The sequence below is a fragment of the Oncorhynchus mykiss genome, chromosome 27 (genome assembly GCF_057628025.1).
Source record: "Oncorhynchus mykiss isolate SJ-2025 chromosome 27, ASM5762802v1, whole genome shotgun sequence".
NCBI lineage: Eukaryota > Metazoa > Chordata > Actinopteri > Salmoniformes > Salmonidae > Oncorhynchus > Oncorhynchus mykiss.
In genome coordinates this window covers 25,710,168-25,729,502 of record NC_143048.1, presented here as the reverse complement: position 1 = coordinate 25,729,502, position 19,335 = coordinate 25,710,168, and the positions used below count along the sequence as shown (strand labels likewise).

Sequence of the window (19,335 nt, the reverse complement as noted above, 5' to 3'; positions counted from 1 at the left end):
GGCCCAAGATAAGATTTACCCAAATGCCTGAGAATGTAACAAGAGAGAATGAATTCCTTTGTGTGAGAATTTAACATTTCTTCTCATGACCTAAACCAACAACCAACCAGACTAGGTTTTATAAGATAAACTATAGCTATAAGGGTTTGCTAACGTAGCAGGTTTGATGTGTGTCTTTGTCTCCCTCTGTCCTACATATAAACTGTTGCTGCACAAAAGCACCATTGTGTGTGTTCATACAGTACATTGATGTTACCGTATATTGTTGTCTTAGGAATGTGACTGGAATGCTCATGATAATCAAAAGCATGCTTATTGGATGTCCTGAAGTGGCAGAATGTCAAGAGGGGATCGTGCTTGGTATCAAGTCTGGTTTTAAATGTAGTCCAGTGTGTGTATGTGAGCGAGAGAGTGTGTGTTCAGGAATGTATGTGTGAGTCGTCCCTCTCTAAGAGGTTACCATTGTTGCTGTCCGTCTCTCCAGGTGTTGAGCCCCACATATAAACAGCGTAATGAGGACTTCAGGAAGCTCTTCAAGCAGCTACCGGACACAGAGCGACTCATCGTGGGTAAGTTACTAAGACAAAGTGCTAGGCCACTAAGGCCAATTAGGTCATTGGTATGGTGGATATAGGACATCAGCTTGGTTTTGGTCAAGTTAGCGTTGGCTGGTTGGAGTCAATTCCATTTAAACTATCAATTCAGGTCATTCATCTTCTGAATTGACTATATTGAAATAGAATTAACCCTGACCTTGATGGGTAGATTATGTATTCTTCCTGGGCTCTGATCTTTGACCTCTGCTGGCAGATTACTCCTGCGCCCTGCAACGAGACATCCTCCTGCAGGGCCGACTCTACCTCTCAGAAAACTGGATCTGTTTTTATAGCAACATCTTCCGCTGGGAAACGCTGGTACGCACTGGGCCTCTGCCTGGGGCTTTCTGTTCTTTTGATCTTATCTATATGTCTCTGGTGTTGGTGTGTTTACAGTATTGAAATGTAATTGATTGTATTTCTATGGTTTGCAGCACAGTAGATATTTCAGTATTGTTCAACAGATATATTTTTTTGCATGTGTGTGCAGCTGACGGTGAGGCTGAAGGACATCTGCACCATGACAAAGGAGAAGACAGCCCGCCTCATCCCCAACGCCATCCAGGTGTCCACAGACGGTGACAAGGTAAGACAGGACAGGGACTGGATCTTCGACATTCACTGACTGAAAGGAGGCTCAAACATTCTCCTCAGCCTCATTTCAAAGCATATTTTTTGAACTGATACAAACTCATTATTTTAATTCTCTCCCCACAGCACTTTCTCACCTCATTTGGAGCGCGGGACAGGACCTACATGATGATGTTCAGGTTATGGCAGAATGCACTGCTGGACAAAGTAAGCCAGCAACCTCAATTAACCTCATCATAAATAGATGTTCAGTATATTGATACTTTTCTTTTCCATTGAATCCAAGTCTCTGCCGTTCTGAGTGTCGTCTCTAACCCTGTGCTCTAGCCCCTGTGCCCCAAAGAGCTATGGCACTTTGTCCATCAGTGTTATGGCAACGAGCTTGGCCTGACCAGTGACGACGAGGACTATGTTCCCCCTGACGACGACTTCAACACCATGGGGTGGGTGTGGTTTCCAAGGCTACAGATAAACACTGCCTCTTCAATTACCATCGTTGATTAAGACGCCCTTGATCTGCAGCGGGTTGTTATGAGAGGCTGGCCTCATTACTGAAGTGCAGTTGAAGTCAGAAGTTTACATACACTTAGGTTGGAGTCATTAAAACTCATGTTTCAAGAACTCCACAAATTTCTTGTGAACAAACTATAGTTTTGGCAAGTCGGATAGGACATCTACTTTGTGCATGACACAAGTCATTTTTCCAACAATTGTTTACAGACAGATTATTTCACTTATAATTCACTATATCACAATTCCAGTGGGTCAGAAGTCTTACATACAGTAAGTTGACTGTACTTTTAAACAGCTTGGAAAATTCCAGAAAATTATGTCATGGCTTTAGACGCTTCTGATAGGCTAATTGACATGATTTGAGTCAATTGGAGGTGTACATGTGGATGTATTTCAAGGCATAACATGTCATGGGAAAATCAAAAGAAATCAGCCAAGACCTCAGAAAATAAATTGTAGACCTCCACAAGTCTGGTTCATCCTTGGGAGCAATTTCCAAATGCTTGGATGTACCACGTTCATCTGTACAAACAATAGTATGCAAGTATAAACACCATGGGACCACGCAGCCGTCATACCGCTCAGGAAGGAGACACGTTCTGTCTCCTAGAGATGAACGTACTTTGGTGCGAAAAGTGAAAATCAATCCCAGAACAACAGCAAAGGACATTGTGAAGATGCTGGAGGAAACAGGTACAAAAGTATCTATATCCACAGTAAAACGAGTCCTATATCAACAACCTGAAAGGCCGCTCAGTAACGAAGACGCCACTGCCCCAAAACCGCCATAAAAAAGTGAGACTACAGTTTGCAACTGCACATGGGGACAAAGATCGTACTTTTTGGAGAAATGTCCTCTGGTCTGATGAAACAGAAATATAATCGTTTGGCCATAATGACCATTGTTATGTTTGCAGGAAAAAGGGGGAGGCTTGCAAGCCGAAGAACACCATCCCAACCGTGAAGCACGGGGGTGGCAACATCATGTTGTGGTGATGCTTTGCTGCAGGAGGGACTGGTGCACTTCACAAAATAGATGGCATCATGAGGTAGGACAATTATGTGGATATATTGAAGCAACATCTCAAGACATCAGTCAGGAAGTTAAAGCTTGGTCGCAAATGGTCTTCCAAATGGACAATGACCCCAAGCAATTCTTCCAAAGTTGTGGCAAAATGGCTTAAGGACAACAAAGACAAGGTATTGGTGTGGCCATCACAAAGCACTGACCTCAATCCTATAGAAAATTTGTGGGCAGAACTGAAAAAGCATGTGCGAGCAAGGAGGCCTACAAACCTGACTCAGTTACACCAGCTCTGTCAGGAGGAATGGGCCAAAATCCACCCAACTTATTGTGGGAAGCTTGTGCAAGGCTACCTGAAATGTTTGACAGTTAAACATTTTGAAGGCAATGCTACCAAATACTTATTGAGTGTATGTCAACTTCTGACCCACTGGGAATGTGATGAAAGAAATAAAAGCTGAAATAAATAATTATCTCTACTATTATTCTGACATTTCACATTCTTAAAATAAAGTGTTGATCCTAACTGACCTAAGACAGGGAATTCTTACTAGCATTAAATGTCAGGAATTGTGAAAAACTGAGTTTAAATCTATTTGGCTAAGGTGTATGTAAACTTCCGACTTGAACTGTACACACTCACACACAAACACACATACACACACAAACACTAACACACAAACACACACACACATACCCCTCTCAGCCCTGCTTCACATCCCTCTCAGCCCTTTGTCCATTATCATGTAAAAGCAATACTCCAGAACTCATAACCCTAACCTCCAGCTGGGTCCTGTTCCCCTACGATGGTGGTGTAGGTTCTGTGAGGAGATTCCTAACGAGGAGAATGAGATAAGTAATGACAACTTGTCTAAGAGCAGTGCCGAGGCCAAGCACGAGGGCAGCCCACCATCCATACACAAGAAATGCATCATCACCAATAGCACCATCAGCTCAACCATCAGCAGCGAGCCCCTCTCTGTGAGTCTCAGCGACATAATAGAGGTCAGAGGTTAAATCAATTACTGTTTTGTGATTTGTTTTGATGGAGGGGAAATGCATTTGTTATTCTGCCTATAGCCTGCAAATGGGGAATACAGTTAACTCAACAGAATGTTTTCTATAATTTGATCACCAGAACTGAATTAACATAAAAAAATGAACACATACCATCCTACTCATAACTATGTACTGTAGTATCCTACAGTGTATTTCTAGTGACTGACCCCCTCCTCCTCTGTGTCCTAGTTTGACCTCCCTCCAGACGAATACATCGACTGCCTCCCTAACGGGGAGCTGCTGACCTTGCCCCTGGTGCTGGAGCAGAGGCTAGCGGAGGCCAGCGGCCTGGTGCCCTCAACCTCCCTAGACTTCAACGACAATGAAGACATCCCCACCGAACTCAGCGACTCCTCAGAGACCCAAGACGAGGGTGCGATTTCAATCTTCCGTCCATTAACAGATTTTCTGCATATATACTGTATATTGCTTGAAACAGGCTCTTCTGTGATGTCATTAAGTTTTGGTATTACTGTCACCATATGATATTATGTCCCCAAATGCACTTAAATCTAAAGTATGTTTCCCCTTTATGGCTCTCCAGCAGGGGAAGTGCAGGCCTTCCACGATGACCTTAAAGGGAGACAGTACATCGATGAGGTTTACAAGTTCAGTGTGGACAAGATGTACGACATCCTCTTCACAGAATCCCAGTTTATGACCGACTTCATGGAGCAGCGCAGGTTCTCTGGTTAGTCAGACATTCTGTTTGTTGGCGTTAGTGTCAGCATCACATTATTGGCTCTTCCATTGGTGTTGTCTTGTGACAATGTAGTGATAGAATGTGTATACATATAACGCCACACAGATATAGTGTTTCACTCCTGGAAGAAGGACGACGCAGCGGGGAACCAGACGAGAGAGATCATGTACACCATCTCCCTGTCCAACCCGCTGGCCCCCAAGACAGCCACTGTCACAGAGACCCAGACACTGTACAAGGCTAGCCATGAGAGTGAGTGCTACATCATCGATGCTGAGGTCATCACACACGACGTGCCCTACCACGACTACTTCTACACGCTCAACCGTTACATGCTGACACGGGTGGCCAAGAACAAGTGCCGTTTAAGGTGAGGAGGGCCTTATCATAGCAGCTGTTGGAATAACATGTGGCTCTTGAAACTATTAGAAGTTCATTTAGAAACACTGCCTGTCTTGTCAATAGGGTGTCCACTGAGCTGCGTTACAGAAAACAGCCATGGGGATTAGTGAAGGGCTTCATCGAGAAGAACTTCTGGAGCGGGCTGGATGAGAACTTCCGCCATCTTGGTAAGTTCCTCAACCAGCTGTTAAGTCTGTCACACCAAATGTTCAGCAACATTTAATCTGATGACCGTAAACCATCCTAATGTGTGAAAGTAAAAACTGCTTCTGTGTGCCCTGTCAGAGTTGGAGCTGTCGAAGGTGGAGGATGTGGTGTTGGAGTCGGCCCGGCCCTCTCCCAAGGTCAAGGTGGTGAAGACGTCTGTGAGGCGGAGGAAAAGACCACTGGTCCAATTACGGAGCCAGCACCTGGACGACGCCCTCCTCAGCCCTGTCACCACGCCAACCGACGACGAGGTCATCCACCGCATCAAACATGTGGGCGTGACAGGTCAGATGGCAGGGGGACACTTTTAATACTGTTATACACTGTTCATTCTTATACACTTTCATAAGGTACATACATACATTACATACACTCTTATACATTTTCACAAATGTATATTGTGTTAAATATATCAAGTTGACCCTGTCTGTGTTTGGTCTGCCCCCCTCAGGTTCCACTCAGACCAGGCACATGCCTGAGCACCTCCCTGGAGGCATTGCCCTCTACAGTGTCTCCAAACTGCTGCTCATCATCAGCTTTGTGTGAGTACACTCTATCTCACACACACTCCTACACACACACACACACATACACACACACACACATACATACAGTATACACACTCACTTTCAGATCCATCTAGTTTCATTTGTAGTCGTCTCAGTTCAACTATCTTTGAAATCTTTAGTAGTTAGCAAAAATCTGACTCTGGGTTAAACATTTGTTTGTTTTTGTTTGTGTTCTGAATTTGATTCCTCTCTCCTCTCCTCTCCTTTTATTGCTTGCCATAGGATCTGTCTAAGGTACATCTGTCTAATGATAAACCACTTAGCCCTGACTAGGAAACATACTTCTCCCTCATTGTAACTGGTTCATTAACCTTTTACTGTAATGGGCTAAATCAGGGAGTTTCTTAGTAGTCTTAAACAAATGTACTTTGAAACAAAAATATACACCTCACACACATGGTTATGGGCTTACAAAAACGAAGACACCTGTACCATGTCAAATATAGAGTTGAAGTGTCTTCAATTCTGAGTTTGCATCCCAATATCACACTTTTATACCAAAGGTATGTGGAAACCTGCTCGTCAAAAATCTCATTCCAAAATCATGGGCATTACTATGGATTTGGTCCCCCCTTTGCTGCATAACAGCCTCCACTCTTCTGGGAAGTCTTTCCACTAGATGTTGGAAATTGCTGCGGGGACTTGCTTCCATTCAGCCACAAGAGCAATGGTGAGGTCGGGCACTGATGTTGGGCGATTAGGCCTGGCTCGAATTCGCCATTCTAATTAATCCCAAAGGTGTTTGTGGGGTTACGGTCAGGGCTCTGTACAGGCCAGTCAAGTTTTTCCACACAGGTCTCAACAAACCATTTCTGTATGGACCTCACTTTGTGCAGGGGAAAAAACTGTTGCCACAAAGTTGGAAACACAGAATGGTCTAGGTCATTCAATGGAACTAAGGGGCCTATCCTGAAACATGAAAAACAGCCCTAGACCATTATGCCTCCTCCTCCAAACTTTACAGCTGGCAGTATGCATTGGGGCAGGTAGCATTCTCCTGGCGTCCGCCATAAACAGATTTGTCTGTCAGACTGCCAGACTCCAGAGAAAGCGAATGCATTGGACGCTCCAGCGTCCAATGGCGGAAAGATCCAGCTTGGCATTGCGCATGGTGATCTTATGCTTGTGTGCGGCTGCTCGGCCATGGAAACCCATTTCATGAAGCTCCCGACGAACAGTTATTTCGCTAATGTTGCTTCCAGAGACAGTTTGGAACTCAGTAGTGAGTGTTGCAACCGAACATAGATGATTATTGCATGCTATTCGCTTCAGCACTCGGCGGTGTCGTTCTGTGAGCTTGTGTTGAATTTAAAATAAAAAAAGGTTTATTAATTATGAAATTATTACAAATATTAATGACATTCCACCCATGACGCCACTAAGTCACTTGACTGCAGAAAATGCTGCTGAATATACAGACTAAGGCACCTCTGTATCTTTCATTACTCATCTTCTTTCCTTTGTCCCTTACATTCTTCTGATTTCCTCTCCTCCCTCAGCCTGGTTTTGCTGGTGTTGCTCAACATGATGCTGTTCTATAAGCTGTGGATGCTGGAGTATTCTGCACAGCCTCTTACCACCTGGCAAGGGCTGCGGATACATGAGAAGTACGCTAACCATCTATAGGTTTTTAGTGTTATGCCTATTGCCTACATAATACTAGAATTTACAGTGAGGGAAAAAAGTATTTGAGCCCCTGCTGATTTTGTACATTTGCCCACTGACAAAGAAATTATCCGTCTATAATTTTAATGGTAGGTTTATTTGAACAGTGAGAGACAGAATAACAACAACAAAAATCCAGAAAAACGCATGTCAAATATGTTCTAAATTGATTTGCATTTTAATGAAGGAAATAAGTATTTGACCCCCCTCTCAATCAGAAGGATTTCTGGCTCCCAGGTGTCTTTTATACAGGTAATGAGCTCTTAAAGGGAGTGCTCCTAATCTCAGCTTGTTACCTGTATAAAATAAACCTGTCCACAGAAGACCAAAGAGCTCTCCAAGGATGTCAGGGACAAGATTGTAGACCTACACAAGGCTGGAATGGGCTACAAGACCATCGCCAAGCAGCTTGGTGAGAAAGTGACAACAGTTGGTGCGATTATTCGCAAATGGAAGAAACACAAAATAACTTATCAATCTCTCTTGGCCTAATGCTCCATGCAAGATCTCACTCGTGGAGTTGCAATGATCATGAGAACGGTGAGGAATCAGCCAAGAACTACACGGGAGGATCTTGTCAATGATCTCAAGGCAGTTGGGACCATAGTCACCAAGAAAACAATTGGTAACACACTACGCCATGAAGGACTGAAATCCTGCTGCGCCCGCAAGGTCCCCCTGCTCAAGAAAGCACATATGCATGCCCGTCTGAAGTTTGCCAATAAACATCTGAATGATTCAGCGAAACTGGGTAAAAGTGTTGTGGTCAGATGAGACCAAAATGGAGCTCTTTGGCATCAACTCAACTCACTGTGTTTGGAGGAGGAGGAATGCTGCCTATGACCCCCAAGAACACCATCCCCACCGTCAAACATGGAGGTGGAAACATTATGCTTTGGGGGTGTTTTTCTGCTAAGGGGACAGGACAACTTCACCGCATTAAAGGGACGATGGACGGGGTCATGTACCGTCAAATCTTGGGTGAGAACCTCCTTCCCTCAGCCAGGGCATTGAAAATGGGTCGTGGATGGGTATTCCAGCATGACAATGACCCAAAACACACGGCCAAGGCAACAAAGGAGTGGCTCAAGAAGAAGCACATTGAGGTCCTGGAGTGGCCTAGCCAGTCTCCAGACCTTAATCCCATAGAAAATCTGTGGAAGGAGCGGAAGGTTCGTGTTGCCAAACGTCAGCCTCGAAACCTTAATGACTTGGAGAAGATCTGCAAAGAGGAGTGGGACAAAATCCCTCCTGAGATGTGTGCAAACTTGGTGGCCAACTACAAGAAACGTCTGTGATTGCCAACAAGGGTTTTGCCACCAAGTACTAAGTCATGTTTTGCAGAGGGGTCAAATACTTATTTCCCTCATTAAAATGTAAATCAATTTATTGCATTTTTGACATGTGTTTTTCTGGATTTTTTTGTTGTTATTCTGTCTCTCACTGTTCAAATAAACCTACCATTAAAATGATAGACTGATCATTTCTTTGTCAGTAGGCAAAGGTACAAAATCAGCAGGGGATCAAAAACTTTTTTCGCTCACTGTATATGACTGTGTACTTAGTCAAACCCAGACTGCATATGTCTGTTTAGTTTTACTTGACAACCACATGGGCTTTGCCTGTTTTCCCAATCACAAAACACTTATGCTGCAGAATTGCCCCATAACAATTAGCTTGGAGTTGCTCTTGGCTGTGGCATCTGGGTGTGTTTGACAGTATGTGTATGTTTCTGTCTAGTAAACTGCCCCAGACGCAAATGGAGTGGGCCCAGCTCCTGAAGTCCCAACAGCATTACCATGATGCTGAGCTGCAGAAGTGGAGAGAGATCATCAAATCCTCCGTGGTACTATTAGACCAGGTAGGGAACAGTAGTACTGTTAGACCAGGTAGGGAACAGTGGTACTATTAGACCAGGTAGGGAACAGTGGTACTATTAGACCAGGTAGGGAACAGTGGTACTATTAGACCAGTTAGGGAACAGTGGTACTATTAGACCAGGTAGGGAACAGTGGTACTATCAGACCAGGTAGGGAACAGTGGTACTATTAGACCAGTTAGGGAACAGTGGTACTATTAGACCAGGTAGGGAACAGTGGTACTATCAGACCAGGTAGGGAACAGTGGTACTGTTAGACCAGGTAGGGAACAGTGGTACTATTAGACCAGGTAGGGAACAGTGGTACTGTTAGACCAGGTAGGGAACAGTGGTACTGTTAGACCAGGTAGGGAACAGTGGTACTGTTAGACCAGGTAGGGAACAGTGGTACTGTTAGACCAGGTAGGGAACAGTGGTACTGTTAGACCAGGTAGGGAACAGTGGTACTGTTAGACCAGGTAGGGAACAGTGGTACTATTAGACCAGTTAGGGAACAGTGGTACTATTAGACCAGTTAGGGAACAGTGGTACTATTAGACCAGTTAGGGAACAGTGGTACTATTAGACCAGTTAGGGAACAGTGGTACTATTAGACCAGGTAGGGAGCAGTGGTACTATCAGACCAGTTAGGGAACAGTGGTACTATCAGACCAGGTAGGGAGCAGTGGTACTATCAGACCAGGTAGGGAACAGTGGTACTATCAGACCAGGTAGGGAGCAGTGGTACTATCAGACCAGGTAGGGAACAATGGTACTATCAGACCAGGTAGGGAACACAGAAGACAGATACAGTAACAGGCATTAACACAATGCCAAGTGTTAAATTCTTTAGGTTTTTGTGCAGGGTCTCAAAGAGTGAAATATATTTTTCATAAGAAACTAGGATTATAGTTCTTTGGGGTGTTTTAATTCGTTCTGTTTTTCTCTACAGATGAAAGACTCTCTATCAAACCTTCAAAGGGGCATTGACTTAAGGGACTACAGCTCAGAAGCTGAGGAGAAAAGAAGCCGTTACCACTGACATACGACCTTAGGCCATGCGGGCAGGGTGTGCAATATAGGAGCTGTTTGTGTGTAAGTATGCAAACGAACAAAGAGAGACAAGAGATCGACCGACCGCGAGGCGAGCTGGGCCCAGTGTGACAGGGATGGCTGCCTGCTGACCCCCCCCCCTCAGCTCACAGAGGTCACGACCCCGCAAGTCAGACTATGGACAGAAAGTGCACCTATCACAGAAAGGAAATTAACAGTGGCGTTCCCACAGCACTGAAGCATTGTGGGAAGGTGACAGCCCAGCTTACCTTGACCCCACTTCTGTCTCTTATTTTTCTTTGTCTTTTAATGTTGGAAGGACATCGTCCTATCAGCCGTTGCCGTGTGGGGAATAGAGGACAACAAAAGCTCAGCATGTGATTTTACTCCTCACCTTAACTCCTCTCGATGAGCGTCTGTCTGTGGTTCCATTCCTGCTCTGTGAGTGTCTAAAGAGGAACAAAAGGGGTCCTACAGTCTCTAGGCTTTCTACACTCCCTGGACTGTTCCAAACCGACCATCTCCTCAAGGTCCACGCTGCAGTGTCCCTTTTATTAAACCCTCTGATCTTGGCCACAGACCATGCTCTAGAGTAGCAGGATCACCAGCAAAGAATATTATAGAGTGTGTGTGTGTATGTATGTATGTGTGTATATATATATATATATATATATGTGTGTATGTATATATGTATATATGTATATATGTATATATGTATATATGTATATGTATATGTATATGTATATGTATATGTATATGTGTATGTATATATGTATATATGTATATATATGTGCATGCACAGTTCCATGTATATATATATTTGAAATATATGTATATTTATTATATATTTCAAGATATATAGACATTGCAGATATTTATTGTTTATTTGTGTATAAAAGGAAAGTTATCAGAGCTCTAGGCAGGTTCAAGAATTTCTAAAGAAAAATGTTTCTTCAGAAAAGCATGCCAGATATGTCTGTGACATGTCTAGTGTGCATGTGTGCTTGAGTGTACTGTATGTTTCTGTGTGTGCGTGTGGGTGCACATGTGTTAATTTGTAGTGACATTTCTATCATTCTACACTTGGATGTGTCTCAACATTTCATGATGTACATGATGTAGCCAAATTGCCTTTCATCATGCCCATGCGTTTGGATGCAGCCTTGCATTAGCCTCTCTGGCTAACAGTTTACAATCAACCCCATATGGTCATTTCTGTGTGCCAAGTGGCTTGACTCAACCACACACACCCTCTTTGCTTATCCTATCAACAATCTGCGTCCCCACTTATTCCAAATCATACACCCACCTCCACTCTCCCTGTCCAATGTTTGTGTTGGAATCTGTACACAATTCATTAAATTGAACCAAAACAATTTATAATTTATTTATTTATCATTGATTTATTGAAAGGCAAGTAAATACCTGCTGGATTAACCTCAGCTAGGCAATGTCTGAAGAAGTGTAACCCCTAGCTGCGGCAGGAGCTCAGTAATAAAAGCACTTAATAAAAACAGTACTGCACTTTATGGATCTTCCAAATAGGTTAATGAAAGAAACTCAGCGGTATTTCAGCCATTATGTTATAGGGAAAAGGAAGCCCTTTTTGCATTCTAGAAAGTATTTATTGTACCCAACATAGAATGCTTACTCTGTATCTTTTGATTGAAAAAAAATGTCTCAAGCATCCATTCAACACATTTCTATTCACTTGATGATGTAATTATGTGACAATGTTAGTCCCAAAAGAGCAATTCCAGCCAGCTTTGTGTTACTCGCTTAGATATTTCAGGGTTTGACAGGACAGGAGTGGGTTGTATGTGGATGTTGGAGGAGTGGGTATCTATCTCTTTAATGCAGGGATGTCAAACTAATTTTGCCCCGGGGGCCACATTTGTTCTTCAACGAGGTCTGGAGGGCAGCTTTGAAAATGGGTTATATTTCCTCGCCATCAAAATTGGCAAAATAATTTGTCCTCTTATCTATTGATTTTAGAATTTTCGATGCTCCCTGACTGTCTTGCTTTCCTTTCTGTGATTATTAGCGAGCTGGTCAAGAAACTGTATGAATGTAAGTCCATTGTATAATTTCTACACACAAAGTATATTGAGTATGTTTGACCCCCCTGCTGTAATGTGTGCTGCCGTTGCATTGGTGAGTTACTGATTAAGTGATTGCTCCTGGACAGACTGTACGCAAGACTCCAGTTAGTGAATGAGTTGTTATCCTGAAAGCGTGTTTTAGGCTTTGCTCTCCTGGCGTGTCATATGATGACTCTTGATATTGCAAGGTGTATTATTGGTCATTTATGGAAATCTTAACATCTGAATCACAGTGGTTGGAAATGTTTCTGTTTTATAGAAATAACTTTCACAATCCAGCTATATTATACTGAAAGATATGGTGAGTTTTCTTTTTTAAATATGTGATTATATTTCATGTGAAAATGTGACTGAAATGCTTTGTTTCTTTTTAAAGTGGATGGACTTTTGGAGTTAGAAAATTGCTTGGATTTCTGTATTTATTTTAGTCATTAAAATGTACCATCTCAAATAATCTGAAAGAAATGTGGTAACATACCATGGGTTCATCATGTTAGCATCTAGAATGTCTGCATAAAATGGGTGTATTCATTGTTATTCATTCCAATTGTTAACTGAAAGTAATCTCATTCTGCAATTCATGGCAATACCACAAAACATTACAACTAGATTATAAGTATGTAATTAGCTGTTATGCAGAATTCTAACATGTTATGTGTCATATGAGTAAACATCTTATGGTGGTGCTTAGTCATAAGGGTATCGTTAATGTTTGTATAAACAACAAGCATTATACCATATTGTAACAGTATTCATAGACTTTATGGATGATGGTTCAAGATCAAGTGTTTAGATTTGAGTTTTTTCAGTGACCTGTCATAGAAAACACTGGATATTCAATCATATTATTCAACATTCCACTCAATCACCATTACTATCTAAAAAATATAACCCTTGACCTCTCATAGATCTGTTTTTTTGCATTACCAAGTATGATTGTATGATTCTATTCTTGAGCTATTCTTGCTCTAAAGCTGTCTTGACAGCGCCATTCTGTTGTCATCAACACTGCATACATTGTGTGCTTCACTGACTACATGAATTGAAATCTGCCTTGCTGTTACGATTAGAGCAGTAGCAAGGCGCTGTCCCACTCGTACTGAAATCTCTGGCTAACGCACAAAAGTAGTCCTGAACAAATTTATAGCAACGTTCTACAAATGTGTCTTGGCATTATCTCACTGGTTTAGCTCAGTTCAAAAAGAAACCTAATGTATGTTTTTCTGTCCTGTTTTGATCTGTAGAATGTATCTTAATTCGATTTATTCATGGTATATACACTACCGTTTAAAAGTTGAAGTCACTTAGAAATGTCCTTGTTTTTTAAAGAAAAGCACATTTTTTGTCCATTTAAAATGACATAAAATGTATCAGAAATACAGTGTAGACATTGTTAATGTTGTAAATGACTATTGTAGTTTTAATGGAATATCTACATAGACATACAGAGGCCCATTATCAGCAAACGTCACTCCTGTTTTAAAATGGCACGTTGTGTTAGCTCCAAGTTTATAATTTTAAAAGGCTAATTGATCATTAGAAAACCCTTTTACAAATATGTTAGCACAGCTGAAAACTGTGGTGCTGATTAAAGAAGCAATAAAACTGTCCTTCTTTAGACTAGTTGGAGCATTTGTGGGTTCGATTACAGGCTCAAAATGGCCAGAAACAAATAACTTTCTTCTGAAACTCGTCAGTCTATTCTTGTTCTAAGAAATGGCTATTCCATGCGAGAAATTGCCAAGAAACTGAAAATCTCGTACAACGCTGTGTACTACTCCCTTCACAGAACAGGGCAAACTGGCCCTAACCAGAATAGAAAGAGTAGTGGGAGGCCCTGGTGCACAACTGAGCAAGAGGACAAGTACATTAAAGTGTCTAGTTTGAGAAACAGGCGCCTCGCAAGTCCTCAACTGGCAGATTCATTCAATAGCACCTACAAAACACCAGTCTCAACGTCAACAGTGAAGAGGCGACTCCGGGATCCTGGCCTTCTAGGCAGAGTTCCTCTGTCCAGGGTCTGTGTTCTTGTGCCCACTTAAATATTTTATTTGTATTGACCAGTCTGAGATATAGCTTTTTCTTTGCAACTCTGCCTAGAAGGCCAGCATCCAGGAGTCGCCTCTTCACTTTTGTCATTGAGATTGGTGTTTTCTGGGTACTATTTAATGATTCTGCTAACGAGACATTGGAATTAGCTAACGTTCCTTTGAAACACAGGAATGGTTGCTGATAATGGGCCTCTGTACGCCTAAATAGATATTCCATTAGAAATCTGCCATTTCCAGCTACAATAGCCATTTACAACAATAACAATGTCTACACTGTATTTCTGATCGATTTATGTTATTTTAATGGACAACAAATGTGATTTTCTTTCAAAAACAAGGACAACTTTTGAATGATAGTGTGTGTATATATATATATATATACTGTGAGTATACGTTGTGTATATCTGCAGTGTACACACACTGACAAGAGAATAAAACCTGCGCTGTGCGTGGGTTTTGACTTGCCGAGAACTTTGCCTAATAGAAACTAAGATAAAATGGTTTTCTGGTAGATGTGAAGTAGAGATGGGAAGTATGAATAAAAAAGTATTGCACAAAAACATTCAAGATTTGTGAAGTTTACTCTTCTAAAATAGTTTTTCCTCTTGATGAAGCCAACAAGAACTACATCATCAACAACTGTACATGCAAGGCAAATAGGGGACCATTGGTGAGTGGAACATACAGTAGTTTAGGAATCTATCTTGATGAATAAGCTAGCTTCAGGGGTTCTTACTGTCTTGGTTGATAACAACCTACACTATGTATATTAAAGTATGTGGACACCCTTCAAATTAGTGTATTTGGCTATTTAAACCACACCCGTTGCTGACAGGTGTATAAAATCGTGCACACCGCCATGCAATCTCCATAGACAAACATTGGCAGTATAGTGGCCTTACTGAAGAGATCAGTGACTTTCAATGTGGCACTGTCAGGATGCCACCTTCCCAACAAGTCAGTTTGTTAAATTTCTGCCCTGCTAGAGCTGCCCCGGTCAACTGTATGTGCTGTTATTGTGAAGTGTAAACATCTAGGAGCAACCATGGCTCAGCCCCGAAGTGGTAGGCCACACAAGCTCACAGAATGGGACCACAGAGTGCTGAAGCGCGTAGCGTGTAAATACGGTTGCAACACTCACTACCGAGTTCCAAACTGCCTCTGGGAAGCAACTTCAGCAGAAGAACTGTTAGTCGGGAGCTTCATGAAATGGGTTTCCATGGCCCGAGCAGCCGCAAACAAGATCAACATTAGCAATGCCAAGCGTTGGCTGGAGTGGTGTAAAACTTGCCGCCATTGGACTCTGGAGGACTGGAAATGCGTTCTCTGGAGTGATGAATCTGGGTTTGTCGGATGCCAAGAGCACGCTACCTGTCCCAATGCATAGTGCCAACTGTAAAGTTTTGTGGAGGAGGAATAAAGGTCTGGGACTGTTTTTCATGGTTTTGGCTGCTTAGTTCTGGTGAAGTGAAATCTGAATGCTACAGCATACAGTGACATTCTAGATGATTCTGTGCTTCCAACTTTGTTGCAACAGTTAGTGCTGCAATTAACGCTGCTCGGATCTCACGCAACCCATTCAGCCATGGCAGATTCTCTCAGTCTACACCCAGTATCTGCCCAGGGGAGATATACAGTATTTAACCCTCAGGGTGCCCATTGTAATGCAATTATTATTTACACCACAAGATGGGGACATGGTTCATCTCCACACACAGTAGGATAGACTTGTTGTAGAATAATGGCAGGTGTACAAGCATCCCACACTGTAGTACTGGAGACATATTTACCAGACTAATATTAGCCTTTGTAGCATGTAAAATAAATATACCTCTAGCACTATAGGCTGGTCTGTTCCTGCTTCAGGCATTATTCTACAACAACACATCGGTATGCCCTCCCAGGTCACACATGGCTGGGCCCTTCCCAGTCATGTGAAATCCATAGATTCGGGCCTAATGTATTTATTTCAATTGACTGATTTCATATGATTTTATATGAACTGTAACTCAGCAAATCATTGAAATTGTTGCATGTTGAGTTTATATTTTTGTTCAGTATAAAAAAAATGTTTTTTAAATAACTATTTAAAAATAACAATATTTGAATTAAACAAAATACATACAAAGAAATAACGACATGAACAAAGGGAAGTTATATTAAAATATATTTATTTATTAAAATAAATAGATAGTTTTTTTATTTTTGTTAAGAAATAAATTGGAAAATCATCCAGATTTTCAATGGGTGATTGTTGACCAAGCAATAGGCACTCAAGGTGTTTTTGAGGCCGCCGCCCTGGTTGTCAAGGCTGGCCTGCCAGACAAATATTGCCCAACCAAAGATTGGTCACTGAAGCAACTTTTTGGGTGTAACTTCTCATTCTGGCCCGAGAATAGAACCACATCTGCAGTTGGAACCACATCTGCTTCTGAATGGAACCACTTCTACTCTTGATGTTTCTGATTTAGTATAAAACTATTGAATACATGATAGTTTCAAAAGATTGTCTAAATTATGAGGGATGCAGTGCAGTCCCTTTTTATAGTTCAATGGGTAAGACGTCACAAGGGATTTGCATTGTTGGTTGTTGCATCAAGTGAATGTGATTACGTCATTGCCGAGGAAAGCTGTAAATAGCGGGTTCAGCCGCTCAATCTGTATAGTTTGAAATATCGTCTATCATCATATTACCAGGACGCAGACGCTCCTCTCGTGCTCGCACAGTCCCCAGGAGGCTCAGACCCAGGACTGTGAGGGACTAGACTGTGTGGGGGCAGAAGGAGGCATTAGGCTGTGTGGGGGCAGAAGGAGGCATTAGACTGTGTGGGGGCAGAAGGAGGCATTAGGCTGTGTGGGGGCAGAAGGAGGCATTAGGCTGTGTGGGGGCAGAAGGAGGCATTAGGCTGTGTGGGGGCAGAAGGAGGCATTAGGCTGTGTGGGGGCAGAAGGAGGCGTTAGGCTGTGTGGGGGCAGAAGAAGGCATTAGACTGTGTGGGGACAGAAGGAGGCATTAGGCTGTGTGGGGGCAGAAGGAGGCATTAGGCTGTGTGGGGGCAGAAGGAGGCGTTAGGCTGTGTGGGGGCAGAAGGAGGCATTAGGCTGTGTGGGTACAGAAGGAGGCATTAGGCTGTGTGGGGGCAGAAGGAGGCATTAGGCTGTGTGAGGGCAGAAGGAGGCATTAGGCTGTGTGGGAGCAGAAGGAGGCATTAGGCTGTGTGGGAGCAGAAGGAGGCATTAGACTGTGTGGGGGCAGAAGGAGGCATTAGGCTGTGTGGGGGCAGAAGGAGGCATTAGGCTGTGTGGGGGCAGAAGGAGGCATTAGGCTGTGTGGGAGCAGAAGGAGGCATTAGACTGTGTGGGGGCAGAAGGATGCGTTGGGCTGTGTGGGGGCAGAAGGAGGCATTAGGCTGTGTGGGAGCAGAAGGAGGCATTAGGCTGTGTGGGGGCAGAAGGAGGCATTAGACTGTGTGAGGGCAGAAGGAGGCATTAGGCTGTGTGGGGGCAGAAGGAGGCATTAGACTGTGTGGGGGCAGAAGGATGCGTTGGGCTGTGTGGGGGCAGAAGGAGGCATTAGGCTGTGTGGGAGCAGAAGGAGGCATTAGGCTGTGTGAGGGCAGAAGGAGGCATTAGGCTGTGTGGGAGCAGAAGGAGGCATTAGACTGTGTGGGGGCAGAAGGATGCGTTGGGCTGTGTGGGGGCAGAAGGGGGCATTAGGCTGTGTGGGAGCAGAAGGAGGCATTAGACTGTGTGAGGGCAGAAGGAGGCATTAGGCTGTGTGGGGGCAGAAGGAGGCATTAGGCTGTGTGGGAGCAGAAGGAGGCATTAGGCTGTGTGGGGGCAGAAGGAGGCATTAGGCTGTGTGGGGGCAGAAGGAGGCATTAGGCTGTGTGGGAGCAGAAGGAGGCATTAGACTGTGTGGGGGCAGAAGGATGCGTTGGGCTGTGTGGGGGCAGAAGGATGCGTTGGGCTGTGTGGGGGCAGAAGGAGACGTTAGGCTGTGTGGGGGCAGAAGGAGGCATTAGGCTGTGTGGGGGCAGAAGGAGGCATTAGGCTGTGTGGGGGCAGAAGGAGGCATTAGGCTGTGTGGGGGCAGAAGGATGCGTTGGGCTGTGTGGGGGCAGAAGGAGACGTTAGGCTGTGTGGGGGCAGAAGGAGGAATTAGGCTGTGTGGGGGCAGAAGGAGGCATTAGGCTGTGTGGGGGCAGAAGGAGGCGTTAGGCTGTGTGGGGGCAGAAGGAGGCATTAGGCTGTGTGGGGGCAGAAGGAGGCGTTAGGCTGTGTGGGGGCAGAAGGAGGCGTTAGGCTGTGTGGGGGCAGAAGGAGGCGTTAGGCTGTGTGGGGGCAGAAGGAGGCGTTAGGCTGTGTGGGGGCAGAAGGAGGCGTTAGGCTGTGTGGGGGCAGAAGGAGGCGTTAGGCTGTGTGGGGGCAGAAGGAGGCGTTAGGCTGTGTGGGGGCAGAAGGAGGCGTTAGGCTGTGTGGGGGCAGAAGGAGGCATTAGGCTGTGTGGGGGCAGAAGGAGGCATTAGGCTGTGTGGGGGCAGAAGGAGGCATTAGGCTGTGTGGGGGCAGAAGGAGGCATTAGGCTGTGTGGGGGCAGAAGGAGGCTTTAGGCTGTGTGGGGGCAGAAGGAGGCGTTAGGCTGTGTGGGGGCAGAAGGAGGCATTAGGCTGTGTGGGATGGTCTGTTGGATGTTTCAGATTCAGACCCATTCTGATATGATGAATTGCTTTCAAAGATCTGACTAAGCATTTACCAACGTTTAGGACGTCTTTTTTTTGTCTTTATTTTTGGTGCAGTCTGGACCGGCCTTGATTTCAACATCTAAAGATTTCAATTTTGGTCGGACCTGGGCCAAATCTGAATTAATAATAGATGTTTGGTTAAGATTTTGTCGGATCTGGACCGGCCTTGATTTCAACATTTACAGAAGTCCAGTCCG

The 19,335-nt window shown here is 43.9% G+C and overlaps 1 protein-coding gene and 1 long non-coding RNA gene across 10 annotated transcripts in view; one reads left to right on the top strand and one right to left on the bottom strand.

The window, feature by feature from the left end:
• Window positions 1-10,752, top strand: part of LOC110507848 (protein Aster-B) — a 124,637-nt gene extending 113,885 nt beyond the window's left edge. For 4 of the 8 annotated variants that reach the window (XM_090223754.1, XM_090223749.1, XM_090223748.1 and 1 more), the window contains 15 exons: window positions 485-569; window positions 811-914; window positions 1,087-1,182; window positions 1,314-1,394; window positions 1,515-1,630; window positions 3,543-3,705; window positions 3,973-4,156; window positions 4,328-4,474; window positions 4,592-4,856; window positions 4,952-5,055; window positions 5,174-5,380; window positions 5,547-5,637; window positions 7,164-7,271; window positions 9,070-9,190; window positions 10,140-10,752. In XM_090223754.1, the coding sequence (XP_090079880.1) occupies window positions 485-569; window positions 811-914; window positions 1,087-1,182; window positions 1,314-1,394; window positions 1,515-1,630; window positions 3,543-3,705; window positions 3,973-4,156; window positions 4,328-4,474; window positions 4,592-4,856; window positions 4,952-5,055; window positions 5,174-5,380; window positions 5,547-5,637; window positions 7,164-7,271; window positions 9,070-9,190; window positions 10,140-10,229 (1,962 nt within the window). In that variant the 3' untranslated portion in view covers window positions 10,230-10,752. Of the gene's footprint in view, window positions 1-484; window positions 570-810; window positions 915-1,086; window positions 1,183-1,313; window positions 1,395-1,514; window positions 1,631-3,542; window positions 3,730-3,972; window positions 4,157-4,327; window positions 4,475-4,591; window positions 4,857-4,951; window positions 5,056-5,173; window positions 5,381-5,546; window positions 5,638-7,163; window positions 7,272-9,069; window positions 9,191-10,139 lie in introns of all 8 variants that reach the window. The other 4 variants (XM_090223751.1, XM_090223747.1, XM_090223746.1 and 1 more) reach the window with 1 other exon arrangement.
• Window positions 1-19,335, bottom strand: part of LOC149971285 (uncharacterized) — a 1,017,865-nt gene that overhangs the window by 914,154 nt on the left and 84,376 nt on the right. The window lies entirely within an intron of this gene.